Raw genomic sequence first — 14,635 nt, 5'->3', positions numbered from 1 at the left:
GAACCACAAATAAATCAACCAAAGCTATTGAGGTAAACAAAACAAGAGATTTCGATTTCGACGACTGTCCTGCCCAGGAAGGATTTCGCCAGTTATCAGCCTGGTGTGAAAGCCCTGCTAAAACCATGGCTCAGGATGTCAGCATAAAGCATTGAACAGGAGATACTCATCATATCTGATGGGGTGATAATGGTTCGTCCCCAAACGCAAGCAAATATTCAGATGGAAACTGTACTCTGGATTACTATGATCTGTACTAGTGTCATTTACCTCCGTAGTTTGACCAAAGATATCCACACTCACTCTTTTCCTTCCCTCACCAAATCTCCTTTTCTATGTCTTACCCACAACCCAAGTCTTTTCTTTGTTTTATGCCCTGATTCTTTCCTTTGCACCATTTTCTGCTGCCCATGTTCACTCTGAAAGCCATCAGCCTCATGTCCAACCTAAACTCCACGGCACCAACACATGTAAGCATTATTCTGTCTAAATCAGGCCAAAACTCCTCCTTTCGGTTCACGTTTCATTAACATCTCATATTCTCTTCCTCGTCTTTTCCCACCTTTATCACCCAACTTCCTCGTGCGTTGTGCTTGTGCTTTGCTTCCTCATTTCCTCATCCTTCATTTCCTCTCTGAGCTTTTCTTACCCTTCCATTCACTCCTTCCCCTCTCTTTTTCTGTTTTCCCTCATTCTCCTAACACCACAACCCACTGTTGCCACCTTGTTCGTTGTTCTTCCCCTGGTCTTGTCAGTGTAATTTGGGAGCAGGAGCCTTGATCCCACCAGGGTGGCTGATGTCAGCCTAATTTACTCCTCTCCCTAGACTCACTCCAACCACTCTCTCCCACTGTTAATAAAAAAAATATAAAAAAATTAGATATAAGCCTAAGACAACCAACTTTGGCACAAAATGGGATTTGCTGTGGTGTGCTTTAATCTGATGAATTATTGTGGTGGGTTGCAACAGCACAGACATCCCACACAACCCACACCATGTAGGGAACTGCTACAAGCACCTCGGATTCTCCAGCCTCTCTTGTTCCTTCACGTTGTCTCTGCTGACATCGCTAGTTTGTTCCAGTTGTTCATCAATACTTCTATTTCTCCCCCTTCCCCCCCAGTTTCACCTCACCAACCATTCCCTTCGCTCTGGCAGCTCAAAATCCAGAGGATTTTTTTTTTCTCCTTGCAGCTCCGGCAATGATAAACAGATGCTGGTGGTCCACGTCTGGCACAACTTCCCTCCTCCAATCTTGATTGGGGTTTTTTGTGGCGCTAGTTGCCTGTGACCTTTGCCTGCCCACAGGACGCGGAGATGGGCGCATTTACAATCTGACCCGACCTGAGAAAGGGCTTGGCATTAAACACTAAAACATTAAATCACTAAAAGACCCCCCCCAAGAATTACGCACGTGAGTGGGTTTACAAGGTTAGTCGCACTTTAAACATAAGCAGGTATCAAAATCCGCAAAATTTGGGACTGCGGTTTAGGAGGAAGACAAAAAAAAAAATCAGGCAATAAATGGCCCCAGTGGCTGCTCCCTTCCTACCACCTCCTGTGAGCACGCAATTATTGCGATGTAACTCTAAAAAAAAAAAAAAATCAAAGCATTTCCTTGAATTTTCTTTAGAGACCGTGGGGCAGTTTTGGTTTTTTTTTTTTTTTACTTTTTCTTTTTTAAGCCTCTCTAAAAAGCCACGCTGCTTTGGTTCAGGAAACGTTTCCTCCCCAGCTCCAGCCGCCTAAGGCCGGTCCCGGCACTCGCCTCTCATCGCAAAGGAGGAAGGTCCCTCCCCCGGTGGGGGAATAGGGGGACCCTCGGTAGGGTGGGACCCGATGTGGCGGGGGACCATCGGGGAGAGGGGACCCTCGGGGCTGTGTCTGGCAGGGGTGGGGGGATCCCCGTGGGGGCTGAGGGCAGATCATAGGGGGGCAGGAGGGGGCAGGGGGTGCCCCCTGCCCTCGTGGGGGCGAAGGGGGCGGTCGAGGGGTCTCGGTGCGCGGCTGGGAGGCCGCGGACACAGGGCTGGCAGAGAGTCCGGTCCGCAGTTTGCGTCTCTCCTTGGCGCTCCCCCATCGGCGGCGGCAGCGGCGGCGGCAGCGGCGGCGGGCGGGCGGCCGGCGCCGGGAACAGCCGGTTGTTTAAAAATCCTTCTAGAACCGTTTCTAATTCCCCCTTGCGCCGGGGAGAGGCGGCGAGAGCTGCGCGGAGCAGGGGCGGGGGGGGCCGGGGGCGGGGCGGGGGGCCCGCTCGGCCCCTCCGTGCGCCCCGTCCATCACGGCGCCGGGGGCGGGCCCGGCCAATGGCGCGCGCGAGTGGCGCGGTCGCCGTGGCGACGGGGCCGGTCCCGGGGAGGCGGTGATGGGTTGACAGGTGCGTGACAGTCGGGAGCTTCTCCGCAGGCATGTACGGCAAAGGCAAGAGCAACAGCAGCGTCCCGTCCGACAGCCAGGCCAGGGAGAAGTGAGTACACGCCCCGCACGAACCCCCGCGCAAACCCCGCGCAAACCCCGCGCAAACCCCCGCGCACCCCACAACTAAACTTTGCGGCGCAGCCCCTCCTCCCTCAACCCCCTCGTGCCGGACCCCACGGAGTGCGGGGGCAGCGCCCGTGCTCGGGGGTCCCAGCGCTGCGGGGTCGCGGAGCGCCCCGTCCAAGGTGGTCCCGCGGGGGTCCCCGCCGCCCCATCGCCGGCCCCGCAAGGTGCGGGACAGCCCCGCTAACAAAGAGCCCCGCGTGGGGGGCTGCGGGTCCCGCCGCGTCCCAACTTGCCGCCTCGCAACTTTTGGCCGTCCCCGCATTGTCGACGCCCGGGGAACTCCGCACACACAAAGGGGGTGCGGGCATCGGGGGTGCCTTGGCGCGACCCCCGGCCTGGGTCCGACCGGGCCCCGCCGCCTGACAAAAGTACTGTTAGTATTATTATCGTTATTATTATTCTTTATTTGTAATCGCGCTTAAAACCCCCCATCCGAACCGCGCTCTGGGAGCTCCGTCCCCGCCGCCTGCGGGGATCCCGACGGAGAGTGCTGGGGATGCCCCCGCCCCGCGAGGGAACTGGGGGAAGACCGCGTTTTCCGGAATGGACGGCGGCTCCTCGAGTTGTCCTGTAGTGGCAGCGACTTGGCGTGACCGGGGCTGGTTTGCCACCGCGGTGGAGGGGTAGGAAGAGCCCCTGCCAGGAGGAGAAGGAGGGGGACGAAGTGTGTCGGAGGTGAGAAGGTCGGGGACAGGCTGCTGGGGGGGGTCCAGAGGTGCAAACCTCCGTCGAGAGGCCGGGTTTGCACCTTTCTGGTCCGAAAATCGCATCGCTCTGGAGGTGGCTCAGCACTGGGATCTGCGCTCCGGCCACGGCCGATTAGTTTCCCTTCAGGCAGTTTGTCCTGAACCTTTACTTAAAAGTTTTTTTGTTGTTGTTGTTAGTTGATTTGTTGTTTTTGTTGTTTGAGGGTTTTTTTTAGTTAGTTTTTTGTTTTGTTTTGTTTTGTTTTTTAATGCTGGGTTGGTTCTTTTGGTCGGTGGGTTGTTTTTTTTCGTTAAGGGACTTCCTAGTTCCAGAGGCTGGCATGCACGCTTCCTGGAACAGGAACAGGCCGGGCATCTCTTTTGCTGCAGAAGAGGGAGATGGTAGGGGAAATTTGAAGTGTCAATTTCGCACTTAACTTTGCCATTGGAAAGCGGAGAGAGGAAGAGGCCGCACTGGTGAAGCATTAGTTGCTGAGATAGAGAGGGAGACACAACTTGGGCACTGAAAACTGATCAACTAGTGGCGCTTCTTACTCCCAGTGTAGGGATAATTTTAAAAATAATTGCTTAAAAATAATTACTTAACTGGCTAGTGGAAGAGTTGTTTGTTTGGTTTTACAAAATTAGCGAATTAAACCATTTCCTTGTGCTGCATGTTAGCTCATGTTTGTTAATACACTTGGTAAATCACTGAAGGGCACAGTGGGACCTCACAGTGGGACTAAAACCAAATCCATAGGCTGCTGTGTGTTGGATCAGATGAAGATCATGTTCTTTTAATTCTGCTCTGCAAAAACTTCCTAATACCAGCCACATACACGAATGCTCCGGTCGTGGGGCTGAAGGTTCAAACTGTTTTCAGTCTAATTCTTTCACTGCAGCTGATTTTTCATAAAGATTTTGGTGTCCTAGAGCACATAATATTGCACGTGGTGTGAAAATGCTTAATAATCTTCAGGGCGAGCTTGCTAAACTGACTGACTGCCAAGTAGCAACTGCCCTCCTAAGTAAAGTTGTGGGGGACCTGCTAGGTGGTGCTGTTCGATTTAAATACACGTTGTCTTTCATTCGTAACTAACAGCTGGAAATGTGGATTCTTCACGTGTAGATTATTTTATGCAAAACACTGGAATGGTTTGTTTTTACACCGTGGACTTGACAGATAAGAAGCTTCACGGTACCATCTACTTAAAAATGAACACAGCTGGGAATTCAGAAACATCCTCTTCCCCCCTTTTCCTTTAGCGAAACAAACAAAAGAAAAGATAAAAAAAGCTTTAAGACTTGGTTTATGATGGGAATATCATTATATAGTCAACATTTCAGATTTGTGTTGTATTACGTCTATTAAAGTTTCTTTTTAGTAGGTCAGATCATATCCTGGCTATTTTCATATGCTTTCTTTCTGACATCAAAAAAGCTGTGATTGCATTTTTTTTCCTCTTACTACGCTGTTTTGCAGCCATGCAATGCTTGTCCCAAGGTAATGCGTGAGTTTTTGCTATACTCAAAAAAAAAGGTTGCTTTCCAATTAAATATCTCTACAAAAATACAGCACCAACTTCTGCATAAGATTGTTTTAATTTGTAAACCACAGAGAAAAATATGTATGTTTGACTGATTCATTAAGTACTTATTTAATCAAGAAGAGAGGGATTATAATTATGTTTAATTTCCAAGTTTTTTAGAACAGAATATGCAACTTAAGGCTAGTGTGTCTCCTCAAGCTTGTAAGTATCTAAAATTTGTAGCCAGTAACGTATCTCCAAAATACACTTGAAATAACTAAGGAAATAATTTTTTTTAAATATTACACTACCTCAGGTTTTGCGTAGCCTGATTGTGTAGAACATATTTATTCCCCATGAGGATGTGTGCCAGTGACAGGACTAGGGTGTGAAAAGAGTATTTATCAAGTGTGGAAAAGATGTGTGTTCAGATGTTGTTTGCAATATTTTTTGTGTTGTATTTTACAGAACAATCCAGTGCCAAATATGTTTTGTAGTATGTACATCTCGCTGTATTCTGCCTTTAGTATTTATGTGCTTTGAGGTTATGTAATTGCTAACAAAATGAAGCAAGTTTTGCCAGTCATTTATAGTAGCCCTTGGCAAACTTTCAGTTCCAACATGGCTTTGTTTCATGGGCTTTCTCTTTGTCCCTTCTGCTTGGTCTCCGGGGCAAATTGTCTATATTATGTAGCTTAACAACGTGTGAAGTGTAGATGAATTTACGGAAAAAAACCACCTAATTCTTTGCCAGGGAGGTACAGCCACAGCACAGTAGGGGAGCACAAGAAATGAGGGCACACAGTACCTGTGAGGCATGAAAAGATGAAGAGACAAAAATCACAAGAGTCTTTGTGCCCCTTCCTCTCATTCAGTGCCTTAATTTTGGGCTCAGGCCTCCCTGTTGCATAAAGGATGGAATAGTTGTTTTAAACAGTAGTTCTTCACCACTGTGAGGGCACCATATAAGACCCATCTACACTGTCAAAGGAAAAAAGCCCTAGAAGTTTTCTACACATCATCTTTTGTTATCTCTTCACAGCAACTGGATATACTTTTTTATTTTTATTGTTTGTCCTTATTCCTTAAAATGGGACTGTTTCAGATTAGGAGCTTGGACCTACTGACATTTCATTGAATGATGAAACTCTTTGTAAACTTCTAATCTTGGAGAAAGGAGGACCAGACCTTACAGGTTCCATTTGCAAATGCAACTTTCTGTTTATATATAAATAATAATATTTCAATTTGAAAATATATATGCAGAAAAGTAGTTCAAAGGAACATATAAGGCAAAACTAAGTTCTAACTGAATTCTGTGTTTTGAGTTAAGTTGTCTTGATCTTCCGGTGGTCTTCTAAACTAGTTCTTTTCCCAGGATGCCCTTAACCGTACTAGGGCTTAGCAGACACAGATTTTGGTTAAAAAATAGAAGGATGACTAGTGACTATGATTTAATTGGTTATAAAAGGAGATGTGATCAAAATGTTGGTTCTCCTCAAATCTGTTTTGGGTGGTTGGCTTTTTGGACATACAGCTCTTTATATGAGTGATGTTGTTTGCTGGGGGGGGGAGGGCGTTTAATGTTTTTTGGGGTGTTTTTGTTGGTTGTTTTTTTTTTCCTCTTCCGATTAGGAAAGACTGCATCTCATGAGTTTACATAGTTAAGTTACTTTTTTCCCACTAATGTTTATAGGCTGCAAAAAAAAAGTAAGGTACAGATAAAAATTAAGTGATAAATTTGTTGCTCTTTTCTAGGAAATGGTGAGCTTCAGGTTCAGATGCTAAAAGACACATTATCTTTTTTTTTTCCCCCCTTTGAAAACAAAGCTAGGCGTTTAATCCAGCCTGTTTTAGAAAGTTTAGGTTTGACATTTGTACAATGATTTCATCCATCAGGTCTAACTTGCAAAAGTTGCAGTTGTACTGCTCAGGGAGTCTGTGAACAGAACACTTCTTGTCATTTTAGAGGAATATACTTTTTAATGAAGTACACAGAAGGGAAGGTTCTGGAAAGAGTAACTATTTGTCAGTACTTATTCTTGACCATAGTGCTTCAGGTGCTCTGTTACACTGCGCAGGTATCTTGGGCAGCACGTGAAGGTGTTTCGGATAATGTATGTGCTGCAGTTCAGACCACTGACAATAACAAGCCTTTGCCTTGGAGATCAAACAGTACCCAGAAACTATTAATTTTACTTAAATATTGAGGTAGTCAAAGAAGATTTTCATAACTTTGCCAAACTTTCACTGGTTGGGGGGAAAATTTATAATGGCATGCCTAAGTCTTGTGTTAGTTTATTTAATTTGTGTGTAAAAGTTCCGTTGAAATGTGACTTGCCTTAAAAATTAGGCAGAGAAAAAAAATGTGTTTCCTGGTGTTTTAAAAGTTTTTGCAACTTTTACCATGTGCCCCTCTCCTTGAAGTGTAGTTGAAAAAGGATGAGGGATTTGATTCCAGGGATGTGTCTTCCATTTGCATGACAAAGCATCTGTATTTTGCCAGGATACAAGTCTTTTCAAAAAGATGCATTTGCATATGCTTAGGGTTTACTAACTGTAATCTCTGAATATTTTATCTTTTCTGAGAGCGAAGCAGATACCAGCTTCAGAGGGGAGAAAAATTGGGAATGGGCAGATACTGGGATCAGAGGGAAGAAAAACTGGGAGTGGGCAGATACTGGGATTACAGGAGAGAAAAGCTAGGACTGGGACTGGGACTGGGACTGGGACTGGGATTGGAACTGGGTAGATACTGGGATCAGAGGGAAGAAAAATTGGGAGTGGGCAGATACTGGGATCAGAGGGGAGAGAAATCAGGAGTGGGCTGATCCTGGGATTACAGAGGAGCAAAATTGGGTCTGGGCAGATCCTGGGATTAGAGGGAAGAAGAATTGTAAGTGGGCAGATCCTGGGATCACAGGGGAGAAAAACTGGGACTGGACATGCTGGTGGTAAGGCAAGTGTAAATATGAGCAGTTGTAGGCTGCAGCTGTGAGATGCCAGGACACAGAGATAACCGGGGCTGGCTCCTGAAGGAGGATGGAGGAAGCCAGGGTGGAAATGGCCAGTCTGGAGAGAGGAGACAAAGAATTGCTCCCTAAGGGAACTGGCATTAGGATCAGAGATCTGGGTGGGGGCTGGTGCATCCAGACAAGGGAAGCAGACTTGGTGCAGAGCAGGGAGCAGAGCCAGGACAGCAAAGGAGGCAGGTCAGGAAGTGGAGGGGTTTTGTTAAGTTAGGAGGAACACTCTGTCCCTCCAGGTGCTGGAAAATGACCATTCCTTTGCTGCCCCTGGGAGACTGAGAGATAAATTTCTTATCTTCAAGGCAAAACCTACCAACACTTATGCAATACTGACTGACCGTGGTAGTTCTGAAATCTGCAGCTCAGAGATGTCAGAGCTTTGGGAGGGAAGGATGGAATTTGCCATTCAAAATCAGCTGGAACAGTGCGTCTCTGTGTCTGAAGTGCAGTGTCTGGGTGCTGTGCATGCATTCCCAATAAGATTCTCTTAACTTGGAAAGTGTGGGTATATACCAAGCGCTGTTCTCACTTTGCCCTCATTTGCATGTTCACTGATTTTTTTTTTCCTCTGGAAAAAAAACCCACACCAACTCCCTGCACAACCTCCCTAGTTTTTATTGTGCAGAAAAGAGCATTGTTTTCATAATGAGTAGCTATTTGATAATTTGCTATTTTGCTGTCATGCAGTATGTGCCTTATGGCTGACTTGCCGTTTCATAATACTGCTGTTCCTACAGGAGGAATATGTTGTTTCTTTAGTGCCCAGCACCACGGTGCCTGAGCTTCACCTTTAAAAATAGGTATCAAGCCACTCCTGCTCGACAAACAGTTTTAAAATTGGCACTAAGGTGCAAAAAATGAAAGGCAAAACCACTTCTCGATTATTGGGTGCCCAATTTGAGCTCTGTAGCCCTGAATTTATTTTTTTTTTGAATATCGCATAAACCAGAAGTCTGTATGTACAACTTCCGGCATCTCTCTTGCCACTGGTTCTAAGGACAAGATGCCAAAGGAACTTAAATGTTGTAATTTTTTTTTTTGCCGTCTTTCTTTTGGACATACTGGAAATTGGAAAATGCACTCTGAAGTTATCCAGTGTGGACAGTTCATACTTACCTGCAGCACAGTCTCACCAACCTGCTGTGCTTAGGGAGAGAGGCTTACAAATCCATGATTGTGTGATTCAGGGTGGCGCTGTAACGGGGCAGAGCCACTCCTTGAGAAGGTCATGATGCTCTTCGAGGGCAGGAATCAGCAGCTGATCGAAACACCACCTTTTAAGAGTTTTCTGCTAAAGCTGCTCTTTAAAGCTCCTCCTTTAAAGTACCACCAAGAACACAACTAGGTTTTTCTCCATGAAGGTTCAGTAGCTCCATCTTCAGGGCCTTCCAACTGTGTTACTTGCAGTTGGGACCAGTTGTTCCCTGCTTTTTTTTGGTGTACAAACAGTCCAAGTTGAGTCACAGCTGAAGTTTTTTTATTCCTAATGTCTGCTGGAGTTAAACCACAGACCCCTAAGTCCAGGTTGTGGTCAGGTGTTGTTTCAAATCCTGAGAGAAAATCTTCCTTAGATAGCAACAAACATATTGATTCAGAAATCTTGATGACCTCTGTCCATGCTTCTCTAGTCTGTAGGATATTTCTCACTTCCAGGCCCAGGAAGGTAACAGGTGAGAACATAAAACATCATGTTCTGAAAAACTGAAATATGGCACTAAGTCAAGACCATTGTGTCTCAGCTTTTCTCTTTCCAGCTTCATCAAATATAAAAATATTCTGAAAATTTTCGTCATGGGTCATTTTTTTCCCCGCTTCAAACTTTCTGCAATTCTTGCCCCTGGAGTGTTTTTATTTTGTCTCCATATTAATAGTAGCATGTCCAGAGCATGGGATGGAGCAGAATGAAATAATTTATGTCTTGTGAGATAAAACATATATAAACCAGTGCTGATAATACTCTCTGGAACACTTGCCTGTTTATTGTTGTTGGGCTTTGTTGGGGTTTTTTGTTTGTTGGGTTTTTTTGGTTTAGTTTGTTTTGGTTTTGTATTTTAAATAATCCATTTTGCAGTCCACATGCCCTCCAGGTTCTTTTTACAACACAGCTGCCTAGCCAATTATTCCCTATTTCATATTTGTGTATTTGATTTCTTATTCCTGAGCACAGTACTCTACATTTGCCTGTATTGAATTTTCTCTTATTAACATTCCTTATTCTTTTTGTGTCCTGAGAAGGTCTTATAATCGTTACTGATTTAACATGTACACTTTTGTGCTTCTATATATGACTCATTAATGAAAGTATTTTAGCAGAATTGGCTCAGGGTAGCAAGAACTTTCTTGAAACATTCTCTTGTTTGTAGAAACATTGTGTTAATGACTTGCATTATTTATTTCATGTGATTGTACACTGTTCTTTCATTTCATGAAGGTGTTAGCTGACATAGATGGGATGTGATAGGCCAACAATCAAAATTCTTAATACATTAACTTTCCCTGTGTGTTCCTCCTTACCCACTGCACAATCTCCCAACTGAATCTGAGCTGAAACTAATCACACTTTTTTTCCCCACCTTGTTTCTTGTGCAAATATCAATTAGGAAATGACAAATTGGGAAAATCCGAATTTCAAAAATCACGTTTCTGATGGCAGGTATAGTTTGTCATATGTGATTGTGGATAGTGAGGGTTGTTTGGCTCCTCTGTGTGTTGAATTCATGGGCTGCTCCATCCCATCCATCCTTTTAGGCTTTCAGTCTGGCTCTGGGCTTGTCTTTTGGTGTTTTTTTGGTCTAAGTTTATATGGGTCTGGTTGAAGTACAACGCTTGATGTTAACCCCAAACTCTTGATAGGATTGATCAGGCCTAAGAGGCCAATGAAAGTGCTGGTTTGCTATTTAGGCTTGACTATTTTGTTTCCTGTGTCCCATTCCTAAATAAAATACTGTCTTTGAAAGAGAAGTTTCAGTCTTGAGAAGAAATTAGGAAGTTACTGATTACAGTGTCCCATGTTTTACATTAATTTCCATTTTATTTCCAATGGCTCTGATTTTTGGGAGAAATTCCACCTTAAAACAAACCCACAACCCCCTGTAACTTTTACAGAAAGAAGTCAGTGTTCTGAAAATGCAGAAGCAGTAAGTAATCAGTAGTAATAAGTAGTCAGTATATGTAACCTCCAGTGCATGCAATTCTTTTTTTTAATATTGATACTGATAATGTCTTGTTATCAGCAGATGCATTTTTATATTGATCTAATGAGTTTGGAAAAGGTGATAAGAATGTTACACTGTTGGAGTTAAATGCTTTTGCAGCTAATCAGGAAGGTAAAATGCTGTGTTTTCTGTGATAAACAGCTTAATGCTTATAAAAAAGTGTCAGTCTTGAAAACCATTTTTATAGTTTAAAAAAAATTCCAGCAACATCAGTGGCAACCTGAGGTAGCCTGTGTTGGCCTTTCCCTGGGAGGGAAAGGCCAGCTCTGAGGAAGATACTTGAGTGCAGGAATGGAACTATATAGTTCCTTAATAAATATTTTATTCTTGACAGTGTTGGGACAGAATGCATCATAGGCTGACAGGCTGCAGGATTGTGTCGTTAATACAGTGATTTATGAGGCTGGAAGTGAAGATGCCACCTGATGCTTCTGCCACGGAGCATTTGATAAACCAAAGCCCTTTGATTTGTCCATGCTAAATATTCTATTTATCTTCTTCTCCCAAGTGACCCTCCAAGGGTGGGGTCCAGTCTTGGATGGCTCCAGTTGCTCCTGATAGGTCAGCCTTTCAATTGAGGTGGTGGTGGGGAGTTACAGGGGGTTTTTGTGTGGTTGGAGTGTGGGTAAGTTACTGGAATTTCATCAGGTGTATCAAGAATAATGAAGCTCCCTTGCCAAGTCTGAAACTGCCCTGGAAGTGAAGGTTACAACTCCCATTGTCTGTCTCTTGAACTGTTTGATTCCTTAAGTTACTGCTAAAACCCTTTAAAATCATTGTAACCTGTTTAATATTCCTTGAATATGAGTCTGGAGAGGATATATACAGGTGGAGATGATATTTAAAAAACCTAAAGCCGTATATCCTGGCCTGAGGAATTAAGTGTGGTTTTCCTGTGTGTTTATATAATAAACACAAAATAATACAAATGAAAACTGATCTAAGTTGGAATAGAAGTATATGATCAACAAATAAACACCTAGAGCTTGTACACAGGACTCTTTGTTCAAAATACACAAAGCTGTGAAGCATAAGAGAGTTTCTGGTCAGAAGATGAAGAACAGTGTTAGAAGTATGGCAATGTGCCTCTGGTAATGGTAATGGGCTTGACAAGCAGATCTGAGGTGCAACACACTGGTGTTCCTGACTTCTGCTGCACCTCTTCAAATGCAGTGTCACTTCTCATTTTATTATCTGCACATCTAACTCTTTATAAAATAAAGATGTTTACTCTTACAAGACCAAAAACTGTAGGTATGTGCAATTTCAAGCCTAGTTATATATATTTTTAAATATTTTTAGAAATAATATAATGTACTGTAATGCAGCAAAAACAAACAAACAAACCCTCCCCTCCCAATAAAACTGTCTTATGCTTTAAAGATGCAAGACTTAAATAGTTTGTCCAGCTGTAGCTGGGGAACATGAAAAAAGTGTTTGAAAAAAATTATTTTGAATTATTTCACAGAACATCTTAAATAGATCATTAGAAAGAAAAGCAGACTGGAACACTGGATGCAGGTGTTTTTCTATTAATTCTAGTAATTGAGAAAATTATTTATAAATTTTTCCCAGTATTCCCCAAACAGACCTGTAACTCTGTAGTTAATTATTCAGAACTGGAGGAAAAAAGAAAGATTGGAGTTGCTTGATGTCAACCTCCAATTCTGTGTGGGATTACTCATTTGGAAAAAAAAGGGGTTAATAGACAGAAGAAGCTTTTCTTGTCATAAAACCATACGTATTTTTCCTGTAAAACAAGGTAGAGGGAATTGAACAGTCTTTCACTCATATCACTATGTAATAAAGCTGTTATGAAATACTTCAGAAAGGTCAAAAAAGGGCTCAGTGGGTTTAATATTTAGACTGTGAGCCAAAGAAATGCATTTGAAAGCATAGGGTAATACCTATCTTGTGGGTGTACCTGTTCCATATTCCACAGAGAAGGTCATTCCATATCCCACAGAGAAGGGGCTGGAGATGATAGTCTGTTTAATTTCTCCTTGCACAGTGTGTACATTCAGTAGACAAAGCACAATTAGAGGTGCTCTCTGGTATAGTGTGTTTTTATTGAGAGAGCTTTGCCTTCTGCAAGTGGCTGTGGGCTTGTAGTGCTCTGCACAAACATTGAAAATCCTCAGTTATTCAGGATACAAGTGAAAAACTAAAGAGGTAAATGAAGGGAAACCTGACCTGTGACAGTGTCATATATGCCTTCACACTTTATTTTGTAGAATTCCAGTGGTGTTGTAAAGGGAGCCAAGAAACTACATTGAAGAGACCAATAGTGGAATTTGGCAAAGTAATTGCTGTGTGTTCTGCAGCATCAAACTGGAAATGTTTTTGTGTTCTTCTCGCAGTTGTGATTCAGTTCTGGGTTTCAGCTAAACTTAAGGCCAGTTTTGTGGATGTTACTTTTTAGCATGCCCACAGCTGTCTTGGAACTTTTTGTTTTCCAGTATAATAGCATACTTAAACGATTAACGTAACTGAAGAAAAGTGACCATTACGTTCTCCCAGCACTGACTATTTTCACTATGTTGTCTGCATGTGCGTTTTTATGTGTGTGTTTGCATAGATCCATGTGTATAACTTAGAAAGGAGTGTAGAACAGGCAACTGAGCATCACCTGCACACGTTGAATCACAGAAGCAGGTTGATGAAAAAAAAACCACGAAATAAACAACAAAGAGTTTTGATTCTAATATGGAATAAAATTAGAAGAGGCATTCTCAGAGTTAATAGACTGCACTCTTGGTTTGGTCCCCTTTTGAGCTTATTCAGTGTCACCTTTGTCCTGTTGGTGTGGAAACATGAAGTTTACTGTGTCATAGCTGTTGATTGTGTAATAACTGTAGTTATCTCACCAAGGCTGATTTTATATTCAACACCTGCATTAACTTCTCTTTAGGAGCACCCAACAACCAAACTTCTTAAAGCAAAGTATTTTTTTAGATCAGTGTCAGTGAAAGCGTCTGAAGACAGCAAAAGTAGTCCATATGTGTAATTTCTTCCTGCCTAAGAATGTACTACTCCCCTAGTGCTTATCTGGTAAAACAAGCTTTTGATTCCTCCAAAAAGCTTCCATCCATGTTTCTCCCTGGGTAGCACCCCTAGCCATTAACACAAGCTTACCCAAAAAAAGATAAGAGTTTTTTCTTCCCTTTTGGCAGCCCAAGTGACCTGAAAAAGCTTTTGTGCCCTAAGGGTTTATCTGTTTTTCGATTGCCCGTTTTTTGCTTGTTTGGGTTTTTTAACTCCCAGCTCTTTTGGGACAATGGAATGACAGAACCCCACAGTCTGGTGGTTCCATTCTTGGGGAAATTCTGAAAGCAACATGAAAACCAGGATGAAGTACATGGTTCTATTCTGTTTTCTACCTGATGGTGCTAGAAGTAGAGAACTGGTGCTTTGGGAAAGATGACGTTAATCTGTGGATATGGGGAACTGGGCCATATGAATGTGGTGGGACCTCTGCTCTTGAATTGCCAGCAGGTATTTTAGCTAAACATAAATAGTTGAAGAGGACAGACCACTTTTTGAAACAATACAGAAACTGTCTTAAGTATCAAGGTGTGTTCAAACTCTCTTTGCCCCACAGCCTTATGTCTGTAGTGATACTAAGATAAAG

The 14,635-nt window shown here is 43.2% G+C and overlaps 1 protein-coding gene across 3 annotated transcripts in view; it reads left to right on the top strand.

Annotated features, from left to right (window-relative positions):
• The first annotated feature begins 2,330 nt into the window (after positions 1 to 2,330).
• SSBP2 (single stranded DNA binding protein 2) overlaps positions 2,331 to 14,635 on the top strand; it is a 141,048-nt gene continuing 128,743 nt past the window's right edge. For all 3 annotated transcript variants that reach the window (XR_001873358.1, XM_017806119.1, XM_017806118.1), the window contains exon 1: positions 2,331 to 2,468. Coding sequence is in view for 2 of the 3 variants with exons in the window: in XM_017806119.1 (XP_017661608.1) it covers positions 2,410 to 2,468 (59 nt within the window). In the remaining variant the exon portion in view is untranslated. The remainder of the gene's footprint in view (positions 2,469 to 14,635) is intronic.

The sequence above is a fragment of the Lepidothrix coronata genome, unplaced genomic scaffold (genome assembly GCF_001604755.1).
Source record: "Lepidothrix coronata isolate B3197 unplaced genomic scaffold, Lepidothrix_coronata-1.0 Scaffold14, whole genome shotgun sequence".
NCBI classification, from domain to species: Eukaryota; Metazoa; Chordata; class Aves; order Passeriformes; family Pipridae; genus Lepidothrix; species Lepidothrix coronata.
The sequence above is the reverse complement of the archived record's forward strand: the minus strand, read 5'-3'. Positions and strand labels throughout refer to the sequence as shown.